Raw genomic sequence first — 16,613 nt, 5'->3', positions numbered from 1 at the left:
TTGCACGGTGAATGGTTGCGGGCATCAGAGAGGCCTACGACGGGCAGCACAAGCCACTGCCAGCTAACCTGCACGCTCACACTGTCAGAGCCAAGGCCACGGCCATCGCCTTTCAGCTGCAGGTGCTGTAGAATGTCATAAGCGGGGCGTCCACCTGGGCTACCCCTTCGGCTTTCTGCAAGCATTACTGTTTGGATGCCGGCTCTAAGTCAGACGCGGCCTTCGGACAGGCGGTTCTAAGAAACCTGTTTGCCTAAGGAGGGTCCACTCTCGACCTTGGGGCTACCTTCAGTTGTAATCACCCATGCAGTATGGAGGAAAGGGGACGGGACGTAAGAGTAATTATAAGTTACTCACCGTTGTGACTAACATACTCTTAGTCCCTAGTCCCCTTTCCTCCATACGTCCCACCACCTAATAATACTGGTGTCATTAGGCAATGTTAAATATTGTTGAGGCATCAGTGGGGACTGAGGTGTGGCGCCAGTGGGCGGAATCAGGGTGGCGCATGCTCCCAGGGCCGCACGCCCGTTTGCCTCTAAATTTAAAGTGGAAGAAGGTTTTCTTCTGATGAAATAGCTTCTGTCTCCCGTCCCTAGGAAGGGACGCCCATGCAGTATGGAGGAAAGGGGACTAAGACACTACGGTGAGTAACTTATAATTTCTTAAACATGTTGTGGTACTCGATGTATTCGGTTTTATCCCTTCTCGGCCAAGTCTTCACAACGTGTTTATTTTTTATCTACAGGTCTTGATTGCATCACACCTTCCGTCATATGAGCTGCGACACAATCAGGTTGAATCAATATTTCTGTCTGCCATTGACATGTATGGCCATCAGTTTTGTCCAGAGAACCTAAAGGTTGGTGTTGCTTTTAAATGAATCTATGTGTATTCAAAGATGGCTAGCTCATCGTTGTAAGCTTAAATTATGCCAATTACTCATTTCTGGTTTCCAGCACTCACTTAACAGATTACTAATTTACCTTATCCCCAATGTGCACATAATTTCCATAAAGACCATGTATCATGGCAGGTTTCCAATAGGTTTACGTAACCTATCATTGCCCAAGCATAGCTGCCGTCACACAGCAGGCATTGCCTTCTATTGCAATTGCCACAAAGAAATGGAGACCAATGCACCCCAAGGCGCTATAGGGTCTTTGCCGGGAGAAAGGCAGCAGACAGCAATGGGCACTGCTGCAAGCGTACTTGATCCAGCTAATGTCTGTTTGATTGCAGGCTAAATGGGGTGGGCTTCATTGTTATGAATTGCCTGCACAAGGTATCCTGCACCTAGTCTGGTCTGGTTGGGATCTCTGACCGGGGCTTCCATTTTGAATCTTCTTTATTATGCACATACATTACTTGTATCACTGGGGAAAACCCTTTTTGCTTGTTAGCACTTGAGCTGTGACTGGATTTTCATTGGTTCTACTGCCAGTGAAATGACTAGATATGGCTGTGGTTAATGCTGGCACAATTTCAGGTTGCACAGTTTGGAGTACCAGACTAGCATGACGACACCTATGCTAACACCAGCACATAACAGCAGCACAAATATGGTCATTGTGCCGGGCCTAACACACACATAATTTCTAACAGTACAAATTGGGTGACTGAACCTGCTTTGCTAGCTGTAGCCTATCATATTTATTTTATTTAAACTTTTATACCGCGCTGGCCCCACCCAAACGATCTGAGGGCTTTACAAAGTTCAAAGGGGAAGTGATGAAAAGTTAGAATGTTGTTCAGAACAGAGTAGGAAGGTCAGGATAGGTGAAGGATAGTGTGGAGGAGATGTGGCAGAAGTAGTTTGGGGAAAAGAAAGACCGTTTTGAGCATTTGCAGAAGGTGATGATGGCAGGGGTGGTGTGGATGTGGGTTGGCTGGGTGTAACAGGCTCTGGGTGCCAATTTGGTTAAGACTCATTTTTGGGTGCAGGTTAGTTTGCAGAGGGGCATGTTTAGTAGATGTTGGTTGGCATGTCAGCTATTTGGATGCGTTAGCACACTTACCCGATGTAAGATTTGAAGTGCTGCAGCAACGTTATGTGGTAGTATCCTGTTCTACCCATTTCGCCCACAGTAAGGTAAAATGGGAAGCTGAAGGGTGTCATGGCTACTGCCAAGGGGAAGAATAACCTGTAGGGGAAAAACCTCATGGGTTTCAAAGATGAAAAGGGAAGCCAGGAATCCAAAGATTGTAGCGAGAGGAGCCAGAAATTGGGATAAATAGGAATATCAGAGAAATGAACAGTGAAACTGACAAAGAAGGGAGAGAGAGGTAGGATTGCAAGGACTATGAAGGGCTGGAGAGCGTCAGAAAAGGAACCAAGCTTCCCTGAGCCTTGCAACATGTAGGACACCTGGATTGCAGTTGTTCTAATTGGTGCGATCCTCCAAGTCCTGTGAACGTGGCGCCATCTTAGAATGACATCATCGAGATATGTAGGTGTTTTTCCATTTTGGTAAGGTCGGTGTGGACTTGCTGTTGGCCATCTTTGGTAGGGCGTCTATGCAAACTCGTAGAACGCAAGTTCCCAAGCTTCCAACGTTTCCATAGGGGCCAGTTGGAATTCATAACGGTATGGGTTTGTTTATTGTGAATGGGGTTTCGAGGTGTATGATTTTGAATGTGATGCAGAGTCCTTTGAAAACAATTCTCTGGGGTATGGGGAGGAAGTGCTGCTGGGAGAGAGCAGGGAGATGTGTGCTTGTTTGGGTAAGTGCAGAATGAGTCTTGCTATTATTATATGCATGACTGCTTTGGGGTGAGAGAGTGTTGTTGTGCAATCTAGTGAGGGTTGTGTTTCTGTATTCGAGCTTGGCAAGAACTAGAGCCTGTGCTGTGGTACAGAAGTAGTCAAGGGGAATGATGCATTTTATCTTGCATAGGAAGTGTAGCTGTAGGCTGCAGAGATGTGGTCTGTGAAGGATTTTCTGGCTCAATGGCGAGGCGTAGGTACTTGACTGGTTTGAAAAGGGTGAGATATGTGAGCTGTTAGTGTTTTTTTTCTATCTGAGGTGAGGTCAGGTTTGTGCCATGGGGGATAGATGAGAAGGAGTTACGTTTTGGAAGGGTTGAGTGTTAGAATGTCTGTGGTCATCTGGGTGGTGATAGTGGAGAGAACATTTGAGGTATGGAGTTCTGAGGGGGGAATCCTTGCGAAGTATATGTGTATGCCGTCTGCATATTGATGAAATTGGATGTTGAGTCAGCTAAGAGTTTGTCCAATGGATTCAACTTAAAAGTTTAACAGGAGGGGAGATGAGGAAGATCCTTGTGGTACCCATTACTTGACTGGGGTGGCATTTGACCAATAGTAGGGAGTGTTAATTAGGTATGTCTGTGAGAACAGAAATAAACCTGTTGAGAATGGTGCCCGGCAGTTTAATCCTGTGGGACTGGATGTTTAGGATGGTATGGCCAATTGTTTTGAAAGATGCAGCAAGGTCCAGCAGGACTCGAAGAGCTGTGTGTCCTTTGTCAGTGATGTTGTGGACGTTGTCCATGATGTGATGGTTTACAATCTTTGTGTTGTGGCTGGGGCAGAAACCGGATTGGAAGGTGATGGTTATTGTAATGTGCTGTTGGACTTGGCTTGTGACAAAGCGTTCGTTGATTCTGGCACAGTGTGGCAGGATCATGATGAGACTGTAGTTTTCAGGGAGTGTGGAGTTGGGGAATGGTTGCTTGAGGTGGAGTGCGATTGGTCGAGTTTTAATTGTTTGGGATGGTGCTGTTTGAGAGACATGAGTTGATAGTGTTGACCTAGAAGAAGCCAGGTTGGTAATGCAGTTACATACGGGCTGAGCTGGGCGTTCGTCATGTGGCCTGGGCTGGGTATGCGTCATACAGGAAATGGGCTGGTTTTGTTTTGGCTGTAAGGATGAGAGAATCTTCGTTGATGGGGTGGAATGTGTCCCATAGGTTGGAGGGTTTAGGAATAGGAGGTGGGAGGGGAGTCGGTGGAGGGGACTCTGTTGTTTGTGTATTTTGGAGTTGAAGTAGTTAATGAGGGAGTTACTTATGTGGACAGGGTAGTGCTGGGGGTAGATGGTGGTTTTGAGAGTGACAGGACAATGATGAAAGGTTTGTGTGTGTTTAGAGGTAAATTGAAATTCTTTGAGGTAGTGGGTGCCTTTGGCGCTGTGTGTGGCCAGCTTGTATTTGGATCTGCAGTCTTTACGTGGTTGCCTGTTGCAGGGGTCTGGGTTATTTGTTCAGGCTCTTTCTAGGCATCTGGTTTCATATTTAATGGTGAAGATAGAGTTGTTGAGCCATGGCTTGTGGTAGTTGTGCAGTTTGTTCTTTGAAAGGCGACTACTTGGTCAAAGGCTTGGTTGATGGTTGTGTTGTAACTGTTGAGGAGTATGGTAGGGTTGGCGTGAGGGGAGAGGGTGTATTATGAGTGGTGCAAGAGCTGTTTGTTTGATGCTTTTGCCTGGCTGGTTGTGGTGAATGGGGGCATTTGTGGGAGAGGGAGAATGAAAGGGATGTGATCTACAATTAAGACCTGTGCAAAGGCTTTAGTGCCAGTTATCATATTGGTCATAAATACATCTTTTAGAACAGCTTTCATCCCGGAAATCTTGGAACAGGTCTGGGTGATCCCTCTCTTGAAAAAGACCCCTCTAGAATTTTGCCAACTATATAGGGCATTTCGAATGGATGGTGTCCTCCAACGTATTCCTCATCTTTGACATGTAATATCCAGCTTTAGCTGCTTCGGAAAACTTGTTTGGCAGAGGACACTGTGCGTCGATGGTGTTGAGTTGATGGGCAAATCCTTCACCACGACATAGTGTCTCTATCTCTCTCAGGGCTTTGTTGCTGATAAACAAAAGCATACTTTGCTAATCCGCAGACGAATGTTGGGATATTTTCTGAGCATCCAGGGCACCTTCCACATGCAAAGAAATGGAAACGCTTTACGTCATGATGTGCAGCGCTACAACTCGACCCGCTGTCGGTCACAGTATGCAAATTACTACCATATCTGCTCCACTTGGCTAAGGCAGGATTATCGCAGGCTTCTATCAAGGTTAACCTCTCAGCCATCACATCTTACTCCAGGGGTCCTGGACCTACATATTTTGTCTCCGATGCGGTTTTAAAAACCTTTGACTAGTTTGCTTAGGACCTTTCTACTGGTTCCTTCACCCACTCTAAGCCTCTCAACACAGTATTAACAGCGTTAATGGCTCCTCCTTATGAGCCCATCCACATATGCGATCTCAACTTACTTTCATGGAAAGTCACCTTCCTAGTGGTGGGTATCCGGTCATTCCATCGAATCCAAAGCATAGACAGACCATACCATTGAAAAAATGCATCGAAAAAACCCATCAAATGCATTTTTTTAAATGGTAGAGGGTTTAATTTAGTTTAGTAAAAATGGGTTATTAAGGTTAAAAAAGGGGGTTGTGGGGGAACCCCCACATAAAAGATTTTTTTTTACAATGCATTTGATGGGGTTTTTTTCGATGCTTTTTGTGTCAATGTATGGTTGTCGATGGTTTGGCTGTCGATGGAATCACTAGGAACCCTAGTAGTGATCCCATCAGCAAGATGGATCAGCGAACTACAAGCTTTATCCACAGGTCCTCAGTTTACATTCTTCCTGAAGGACCGGGTAGTACTCAGGCCACACCCTGAGTTCCTCCCCAAATGGTGTAGGATATGACTGTTGGAGCTCATCCGATTGCCAAATTTTTCAGTCAATCCTACTTCCAGCACCGAACATGCACTGCACGCGCTAGCCCTGTCGAGTGGCCTTAAATTCTTCCAGCGCACTAGTGTTTTTCGAACATCTTCAAGAGTATTTGTTTCTTTTGCAGAGCCTTGTAAGTGCCAAAACCTTTCCAAACAAGGCCAACATCAAGGGCTACCCTTTTTCCCATCCACCTACTGCCCATTCAACTAGAGATAGGGCAGCTACAGAGGCTTTCAAGGCAGGAGTGGCCATGTAGGTCATAGGCAGGACGGCTACCTGGAGCAAGCTCCATATGTTCGCAAAGCACTATTGTCTGGAAGAGGACATCGGAAGGGAGTCAGCTGTCAGTCAAGCAGTCCTCCAACACCTGTATACATGAGGTAGGAGCAGCCAGTGTTCTTTCCCCTCCTTCCCTTCATCTTTAAGCATTCATGATGTGTTCATTGTACTCTCTGTGGGTACTATTATTGACCTGATTTGTGCTTCAGTTAAGTAGGTGGTTTGCGTCCAAAACTTGGTCTTCTATTCAAGCATGTGAATCTATGAAAGATCCAATGCTGGAGAAGTCTTGGTTACTTACCTGTAACTGTATTTCAATGGATTGCTTTTCTCCCGCAGATTCCTCATCAGATATCCCTTCTGGCATCCGCTGCTCGGAAAAACCTTTCGACAGATGGCATAGTGTACCTCGGCTCAGCCGTCGATCCCGCTCGACTCGATGCAGCAGCAGTCTACTCCGGACATGACGTCAGTCGGCTTACCTATACTGTTAATATGGCCCCGTACCTCAGTTCCTTTTTTCAGCACGCTACTCATCTGAACTACTCTCACTGAGAATTTTTCAGCCAACACATTTTTCATCTTGTTTGCGGTTTCGACAAAATGTCAGCTACCAAGGTGTTGGGCTTAAAATGGTGCAAGAACTGTAGTTTTAAGATGTCCATTATGGATTCACGCAGTGTCTGCTTCTGGTGCCTCATTGTCGGTTACATATAACTGCGATTCTTGCCTGAAAATGAACCCGAAGTCACTGCGGTAGAGCGCTGTGAAACTTGCCGTAAGTCGACCTCGTCTAAATCTCTGGCCCGCTCGACTGCCGGGTCGTCGGAGCTCGACACAGAGGGGCCCACTCCAGAAAACGAGTATATTTATTTTATTTTTGTATTTTGTTTGCTTCTTAGACACTTATACAATAAGAAAATACTGTTTCAAAGCACCCACGGGGCAAAGGAAGGGAGCAAGGGTGGGAAATACATTGAAATACATAAAAACACAGTATTGAGAGGGGGAAAAGGAAAAGAGGCTGTACCTATTATGCCTTGTGAGTATTCAGAATGTTCAAGTGCAGCAAGAGGGCAGGGGGTAAGTGCTTGGGATTCTGAGCTCATTGGTGAGCGACAGATGAAGTGCTAGGAATGTTGGGTGCTACATGGCCTGGAGCCACAAGGGGTGTAAGTGCGAGCCTCGAGGGCAGGGCGGGTAAGTGTAAGTGAAGTGCAGAGGATAGACAGGTGCTGGGCCAGTTGGGTGCGGGAGGTCAGGGCCTCAGACGTCGCCACAGGACCTAAAGAATCCGAGGAGGGAGAAGCCGAGCCGACCTGCAACGACGACACCACCGGTGGAGCCCTGCTGAACCATCTCACCACTTTTCCCGACAACAGAGGAGATCTCCAGCCCGGAGAGTCTTCTTCCTTTGACTGGTGGGGATAACCAGTTTGCCTGTCTTTTCGCCTTCCTGGACCAACTCGTGGCCGCCTTGCCCGTGCCAAGCACCCCGGCAACCATAATACCACGGTTTACCACTACCGCGAAGAAAAGGGTAGTACCTTGTAAATCTGTAAACTCTGCGGTTGGTTTCTTCCCTGGCAGTGCAACGACCTTCAGCTTTCCTCCACGTCGAGACCTCTTCCTCTGGACGAAACACCGACTTGCACCCGCTGCCAGGAACAACTGCCCCCGCTGGAGCGTTCTTTGCATTTTCAGATACTGTGTCCCGCCTGGCTTCCCTTGCGACAGATCGTTCGGGGTGACAGTAAATCCTCGACTTTCTAACCTGGGTTAGCCTGGGGCTGTTAACTAACTTTTCCTGACTTGATCTCAATCTTTTATGAACTATCTACAAAGACCCTTTGGGCATAACCCCACTGTGTGATCCGGGACACATTTCGCTTGCTCTCTCTAAGAGTGGGCCTGGCATTTGAACTTCCTTGCTCTCCAGTAGCCTTTGCCTAACCTGCCTCACTGTGGTTCTTTGAAAGGTATTGAAATTGTGTGCTTCCATAACTTTGCCTTTTCCCTCCCCTTTTCTATAACTTATTAGAGTGCCATCTTATGTTAAGCGCTCACCTCTGTCTGAAAATAAGTGGTGTTTCTCACTAAGACTTGTCTAATAAGTAATTAGGGTTGTATATATATATAATAGTGACTGTGTGTTGAATTTACTTACCTCTTTTTGTGCTAGTGTATTTACAAGTGTGTCTTTAAATAAATAATTATATACTTTTACACCAAAGCTCTGGTCAGTGTTTGCTTGTGCCTACTGTGTCTCTGTACCTATTGTGTATACTCTATATACTGCCTAACTCATCTTGAGAGAAGTCTGACTGCTCAGCCACAGCTACCAGGTAAATCTGGGTGGTACAGACTGCTACCAATTGGGTTTACTGCCAACCACCTGTAGTCCTAAATCTTTTGCAGTGGTCCCTAAGGGAACTACACAGGTTTCTGCCTTACATGCAGGATGCAAGTGGCCTTGGCACTTCTCTCCTGATGTGGTAACTCAACAAGTCCAGGCCTTATGGTCATGCAAGTGCCAAATATTGCTCCACAGTTGACTGGTTAGTGCATGCAATAGGTTGGAGTGCTCCAGCCAGACCTCTGTCAGGACATGATCTGACTGACATTCTGGATGAGGGAGCCCCCTACAGAAAGGGCCATGCCTTTCAATATAGCAATTGCTGATGTCTTGTATTCAGAGACCTTGAACCATGATCTCTTCCCACCATGAATTTACAAAACAATATAGGGCCAGCAAGGGGAGATCCAGTTTACCTCTTCACTCATCCAACGCCCGAGGGTCTGGTGATCCAAACGGCCACCGTCGATACTAGGCCGTCCACATCAACTTCCATTCTTTTTACTAATAAAGAAGGTAAGAAAATTGGCACCCTGTCCAAAACAGTGTTTTCATCAAGCAGTATGTCCCTAAAGGCGAGCAATGCATCCTGTGCCTTTGCAAAACATACCTTTGGGCTGTGGAAAGCTATTGGAGAAGCTTCTCAATACATTCCAGAAGGGGATTTGTGAGAAGGCGTTTTTGTTTCTAAATTAAACTTCATTAGCATTTCCAAAATTGTGTTACAAACTCGCATGAAACCCCTCCTCAGAAAACCAACTTCGCCCCTCGCCTCCCCATGATCATCCCCTCTTTCCCCTTCTCCCTCCCCCTGCACCCTCCTTCCCTCGTCCAGCAGGTTCCCAGTGACTCCAGAGAATCAAAACTAAGGTGAACACCTTCTTTCGGGCAGGACAGGTCCAAAGTCTTGAGACCAGTATTACAGCTTGTTTGTGGTGGGACATATTGTCCTAGCAGGGTCCCAAGAAATGTCCAGTACAACAGCGCAGCAATCCCCTGTGCATTGAGCCCCCTACTCCTCCCCACAGCAAGTGCCTCCCCCTCTCCCGTTCAACACCCGTACTTCTCAAAGAAGGGGAGCCACAGCCCTTTAATGTTGGCCCTGGATTCATCCAGAAGATGTGCAAGGTATTCCATGCCGTATATCACCTGGATTTTCATCACCCATTCCCTTTCCCCAGGCATGCGCAAATTCTTCCACCATTGAGCATGGCAGCATCTAGCAGCGACCTACATAATCTGTAGCATATGCCCCTCTTCCACCTCATTCTCCTCCTCCAACCATACCCCAAAGAGGAGAAGCCACTGAGAAAGCTCCCCATGAATCCTGTCCTCCCCTTTTATCCACAATAGGACCTCCCTCCATTATGATTGGACCCTGGAGCACCCCTACCACATGTGGATGTAATCCCCATTTTCCTGATGGAACTTCCAGCAGTGTGGGGCATACCCCTTGGACATCTTGGCTATCACAGCCCGTGGGTAATGACATCTATGCATTGGCTTCAGAGCTTGGTGCCTGTACTGAGGGAGATTTTTGAGCGTGTTGCCTTCCTACACATCCATGCAAACAGTGTGTATCATCTATGTCCTTCCCCAGGTCTTGCCCCATCGAATCCTAGCTGGGAGTGGGTCCCTGGGTTCCACCAATAACATTGTCCTATAAAGCCCAGAGATCAGTCCCCTAGAGCCCTCTACCGTTATAAGGAGCTGCTCAAAGCCCGTCAATTCCCTCCTCAAATTTTAACCCCATTGGGCCTCCGTCAGAACCCCTTCAGCTGCAAGTATTGGAATGGTGATAGCTTTCCAACATTCAGTCACTCCTCCAATTTATTCAACAAAGTGAAACCGCTCCCTTCCCACATTTGCCCAGCTCTAGTTTGCCCTGCTTAATACCAGAGCTGGAATGCCAACAGGTCCTCAATCCCATCCCACAGAGGTGGGTCCCAAATACAACTCAAAGGCGATGGCCACGTGGACAGCCATCTATGATCTCCCCTATCCCCTCCTTCCAGATAGACCACAAAACCTCCAGTTCTGGGTGAAAAAGCACCTTCTTGGGGATACAGGACCTGGGATCCCACAACCACTCGCTCAGTGAGACCGGAGACAATACTGCATTGTCCTTTGGAACCCATTGCTTGTCTGAGTGCTGGTTCAGGTGGTCCACCACGACCTGAAGCTGAGTTGCCCTGTAATAGATCTCCAGGTCCGGGAACCCAAACACCCCTGCCTCTTTCGGTAAGATCAGTGTCCTATAGTCTACCCTGTGTTTCGTCCCCGCCCAAAGGAATTTCAACATAGGTACCCTAACTTCAGCAAAGAAAGACGATGGGATCATCACCAGTAACATTTGGAATAGGAAAAGAAATGTGGGCAACACCGTCATTTTAATGCAATTTAGACGCGCCATTCACAATAGCCCTTATCTCTCCATGTCTTTTCTAACCCCCCCCGACCACAGTGGTAAAACATTCATAGCGAAAAGGTCACAGTAGTGGTGCGTCACCTGTATCCCCAGATATTGGAAGGAGTCCTCCTTCACCTGAAACAGCAGCCCCTCAATATATTTATTTTCCGTCTCCAACAACCACCCTATCTTGTAGGCTACCGACTTCTCCCAGATTAGCTTTAAACCCTAATAGCCGCCCATATCACTCCAGGCTTTCCAACAGGGGGGGGAGGGGCACCAACTGCACCGGCTTGGCAACGTAAATAGGGTGACCTTGCATTCCACTCCCCCCCACCAATCCGCTCTTATCCCCACTTCTGCCCTGGCTGCTGCCACCCACGGCACCATAAATAATGTATAGAGCAGTGGGGAGAGTGGGCAACCCTGTCTCGTGCCCCACTGCAACAGAAAGGCCTGTGACTCATTCCCATTGATCACCACCCTGGCTGTTGGCGCAGAGTACAGCGCTGCCATCCATCCTTTCCATCTCGGGCCCATCCCTATGGCTGAGAAGACCTCCCCCATAGAGGACCAGCTCAGCCGATCAAAAGACCTTCTCTGCATTCAAAGATAAAAGCAGTGCCCCTTCCTCCTTCAGCAGCGGGGTAGTAAGAACATGCAGCATTTTTTGCATATTTTCAGCCCCCTGCATGTGCATCACAAACACGTCTGATCTGGGTGGATCAACTGAGGGAGGCACATCTACAACGGGACGCAAGGATCCACGCAAAAATGTTCACGTCTACATTAAGCAGGGATATAGGCATATACGAGGCACAATTGGATAAATCCTTCCCCGACTTCGGGATAACTGCTATCTTCCCCAGCATTGGATCTTTCATAGATTCAAATGCTTTAATATTCCTCGTCGTCAGACTGGGAATCCTCTGTGATATTAATTATTTAATTAAAAAAAAATATATACATACACTGCCAACTAGTAGTGCATGTACATAGCCCATTGTAGTCTATGAGCCATTCTATTGTGTAGTCCCTCCACCTCACTTTGGTCCTTTATGGCCCCAACCAATGAGGTGGCAGGGCTTAAGCTCTGCCCCCGGCAGCCATCTTCAGATTTTTCACCGCAGTCCAACAGACACAGGGAATCCTCAAGCTCTCTGAACTTTTCAAATCTTTTCTACTTTTGTGTGGAATATATTTCTTTCAAATATATTCTGCTTTGTTCCCCTACTTAGGGACTTTAGTCTCAGGGAAACCTTGAGACAGAAAACTGTTGTTTTCACTACAAAATCGTTGTGTGAAATTTCTCTTCAGAAATGGCTGCACCTCAGGCTGTCAAGAAGCCTTCCCTGTTCAGGGACTGCACGAGGTGCAAGAAGAAACTGGTTTACATGAAAGACCTACACGAACATTGTATTTATTGTCTGTACCCACATGACATCCAGAAATGCGATATTTGTAAAACATTTTCCACCAAGACCCTTCAGGACAAGCATAGAAGACTCCTTTTACACCTGGAAGCCAGGGATCAATCTTCGGGCGAAGAGTCTTTCAGGACAGCTGCCGCCAATCCAGCACTCCATCTGAGAGGCAAACTTCAAAGAGAAGGTCCTCTTCAGTGGAAAGGAGTTCCTCTCCCATAGCTAAAAGCAAGAGGAAGCTGGAGTTGATACCCTTTCTGCCTCCACTGGACTCATCAAGCCAGAAGTCACACTCAGCAACAAAATCTACCTCCAGAGGTAAGGAGGAGTTTGCAAAAAACCGGGGGTGGGGAGCAGTCGTCGACGGGGATGCCGTCCACAAGCGAAGGGAAAGGTAAAGGTCCGTCATCGGCCATACCATCGACAAAGCCATCATCAACGACGATCACGCATAAAACATCGTCGACGGCAAGATCATAGTCATCAGATTTATCGTCGACGAAGAAAACACACCATTCTTCCACGAGGCATTCGTCCATGACGCACTCGTCCACGGAGCACTCGTCAATGGCCAAACCACATCCGTCGACCGAAGCACCGTCCACGGGACGCTCGTCAACGAAGATAGCATCGCCCCCAACACCGTCGGCTAGACCACAAGTTCCTGCAGCTACGGAGGAATTGGAGTCTGAGGCGCCTTCTGCGCACGATACATCTGTCATTGAAAACAATCTCCTTGAGGGTACTGAAGCTGAACCACTGGTACAGCAGGTTTCACCTCTAGGGGACATGGCAGAACTCCCTGATGTAATTCTCAAGAAGAATTTTCAGATGCAGAAGTGGTGGAAGAGAGACCTGGCCCCTTCCCGAAACAACACGGTCCTCCTTGGCTGCTGTCCACGGAAGAAACCGAATATCCTCATGACCCGATACTTATGTTATCTGTACATAGGATTGTAGAGGAATTCTACAGACGTCAAAGGGAGAAGGATATCCCGACTGATCCCATAGAAACGGAAAACCTTCGGAGAGACTCATCTCCAATTCCAGGCACGTCAGGAAGGTCACCTCACAGGGGTAGACCTCAAAAGCGGACGAGATCACCGGAACCTGCTCGAAGACCTACGAGCAGTGCTTCACCAACAAGAGTCCTATCACCACAGTCATCACATAGACCTCGATCTCCGTATGGAGATCCACCAAAGGTGCCGTCCACCATTTCGGTTTCAGATTGGCAGGAGGATCCTTTTAGAGAATTCTCTGACCCTGAAGAAGAAATAACACAGGAGCCTGCCGCAACCAGTGAGTGGGATGACTGCATAGTCGAGAAGCCCAGTAGAAGAGATTCACCAGGTGAGGCCTCACCGCTGGATGATCTGGTTTCCTTCCACACCATAATAGGCAAAGCTGCAGAATTGTTTAAAATTCAGGTTGCATTAGATTAAAGGAAATCGGTGCTTTCTGGGCACAGGGACAAACGCAGGATAATGGTGACCACCATCCCTCTCCTCGACATCATCTGGGAGTCCGGATCCAAGATCCTATTCACGCCATTATCTACTGCGGCTCTGGTGTCCAGACCAGAGAAGAAATATAAAGCCCCAGAGTCTGCACCGCTTTGTTTGAGAGGTCACACGAAACCGGACTCGGTTATTAGAGCGGCAGCAAGAAAGAAACTCGCCAATCCCGCCTCACCCTTGTCGGCACCCCCGGACAAAGACAGGAAGCCATGGGCAGGAAGGTATCATCTTCTGCATCGCTCACCATCAGAGCAGGTAATGCGCTGGCTATGACCGCAAGGTTCGATCGCAAGCTTTGGCTCTGCATGTCCAAATTGGTGAAGCAGCTACCACCAGAGCTCCAGGAAGAGGCTACGTCAATAATCTTCTTCCAGCTCTGGCAGTCAATTACATCGGACAAATGGGTGTTGCAGGTGATCCGAAAGGGTCACACCTTAGAATTTCTAGACCTACCTCCTTCCCTGCCTCTAACTTCGCGCAGGGTGCATATGTTACGGCAAGTCATGTCCGAGGTGCAAAAACTACTCCAGAAGGCAGCGATAGAACCAGTGCCGTACAATCAGAGGGGAAAGGGTTTCTACTTCCGCTTCTTCCTCATCAGAAAGAAAAATGGAGGCCCATCTTAGACCTGAGGGCACTCAACAAATGTATCAAACGCATAACATTCAAGGGAATACACGTCGTCCCACGAGTGGGAACTGGACGAAAAAGAAACCCAACGGATTTTTGCCTTATGGAGCCACCCGCATATCGACCTTTTTGCCACCAGGAACAACAAAAAGTGCAAGAGGTTTGCCTCAAGATACCCGGAGTACCAATCACTGGGAGACGCGTTCTCAGTGAATTGGACGGGGAAGTTCCTCTATGCCTTTCCTCCCATTCCCCTCATGTCGAGGGTACGTTGCAGGGTGAAAAAACAGGATTGTTCTATGATCCTAATCCCACTGGATTGGGCACCGCAAGCCTGGTACTCTACCCTGAAGCATCTATCCCGTCGGCCCACGATTCGCCTCAAGATGCATCAATATCTGTTGACACAGCAGAACCACAAGGTCATCCACCACGACCCGAGGAGCCTATCTCTCAAGGCATGGTTGCTGGGCAGCGCAAACTGATAAACCTGAAGCAACCATCAGAATGCTGGGATATCATCAGGGCCGCGAGAGCCCCTTCGACGCAAGTTACCTACACCAGGAAATGGACCCGTTTCTCCAAATGGTGCGAGAACTCGGCAATCAATCCTCTCATGGTCTTGGTTGATCAGGTTCTGCCCTACTTGTTGTACCTAGCTAAGTCAGGGCTATCATTGCCCTCCATCAAGGTCCATCTGTCAGCCATAGCGGCGTACACGACAACCCTGGAGATGCAATCCTTGCTTTCTTTACCAGCGGTTAAAGTCTTCCTGAAAGGGCTGATGCGTACTTATCCTCCTACGCCTTCACCAGTTCCGAACTGGAGCCTCAACACCGTCTTGAAAGCCCTCATGCAACCTCCCTTCGAACCCATACACAGATGCGAAGTGAAATACTTGTCCTGGAAAACAGCTTTTCTGATAGCCATCACATCAGCCAGAAGGATCAGTGAGTTACAAGCTTTGTCTTCTGAGCCTCCGTTAACTTTGTTCCAGAAGTACTGTGTCATCTTAAGGCCACATCCTAAATTCCTTCCCAAGGTGCTTTCGGAGATGACACTCACTGAGCGCATTGTTTTACCAACCTTTTTCCAGAATCACGCTTCTGAAGCGGAAAGAACATTACATTCTCTAGACGTTTCTAGAGTATTGAAGTTTTATTTACAGAGAACCAAGGAGTTCTGCTCCTCAAACCGACTGTTCATTGCCTTCTCTGGCCGTACCAAAGATCAACATATCTCTAAACAAAGTCTGGCACGCTGGGTAACGTCTTGCATCACCCACTGCCATCAGATGAAAGGCGACCCTCTAATTAGACGCCATCTGCACACTCCACCAGAGGAAGGGTGGCGTCAACAGCATTCCACGCAGGGGTAGCCTTAAAGGACATATACAGAGCCGCCACATGGAGAACTCTGCACACTACTGCCTGGCCGAAGACACCAAAAAAGAAACTGCAGTTGGACAGGCAGTGGTCTGCCATCTCTTTGCATAAGGTAGGACCAGCCTCCTTTCCCACCTTTCCTGAGGTATGTAACAGTTGTGTTGCTGCATGGTAAAGGTTTGATCAGAAATATGTTTTTTTTGTATTTATGCATATATTTAATGATGGTGGCATGTTTAACTGCTTGGTATTCTATTCAAGCATCTGAATCTATGAAAGATCCAATGCTGGAGAAGTCTTAGTTACTTACCTGTAACTGTATTTCGAGGGGATTGGGTCCTCCGACGTATTCCATATCTATGACATGTAATCACCACAGCTGTGCTGCTTCGGAAACTTTTTTCTGCGTCCTGCGTCGATGCGCCGCCGTCGAGGACCTCGTCATCCGATGTGATAAGTGGGACGCACGACGCCCGTAGCCTCAGTTCCGTTTTTTCCGAGAACGTGTTGCTTCGTGAATCTCGGTTAACGCCTCGACTCTTTGTAGTTCTGTTCTTCTCGGTTCTTCGAACCTGTTCGTTTTTGTGAAAATCCTTCGTGTGAAGATGTCTTCTACTTCGTCGACGACCCCGCGTCCGGGCTTCAAGAAGTGCGGGGAGTGTGGGTCCAAGATGTCGGTGACGGACTCGCACGACGCCTGCCTCTGGTGCCTCGGGGAGGCCCACGACACGGATGACTGTATCGACTGCCAGTCGCTCACGTCCAAAACCTTACGCGAACGTAAGAAGTTGTTGTCGGTAGGTTAGGTGTCCAAGCCCCGGAAGTCAAAGTTTGCGGGGCTTTCGACGGATGATTCAAGAGGTGACTCTCCGCGTCGTCGGAGGTCTCGT

General features: G+C 47.9%; 1 protein-coding gene across 1 annotated transcript in view; it reads left to right on the top strand.

The window, feature by feature from the left end:
• ACACB (acetyl-CoA carboxylase beta) overlaps positions 1-16,613 on the top strand; it is a 3,851,763-nt gene that overhangs the window by 1,670,309 nt on the left and 2,164,841 nt on the right. Inside the window, exon 26 of the mRNA XM_069619430.1 lies at positions 749-862. Within this exon, the coding sequence (XP_069475531.1) occupies positions 749-862 (114 nt within the window). The remainder of the gene's footprint in view (positions 1-748; positions 863-16,613) is intronic.

Source organism: Ambystoma mexicanum, chromosome 10 (assembly GCF_040938575.1).
Source record: "Ambystoma mexicanum isolate Mex_15411 chromosome 10, UKY_AmexF1_1, whole genome shotgun sequence".
NCBI classification, from domain to species: domain Eukaryota; kingdom Metazoa; phylum Chordata; class Amphibia; order Caudata; family Ambystomatidae; genus Ambystoma; species Ambystoma mexicanum.
The sequence above is the reverse complement of the archived record's forward strand: the minus strand, read 5'-3'. Positions and strand labels throughout refer to the sequence as shown.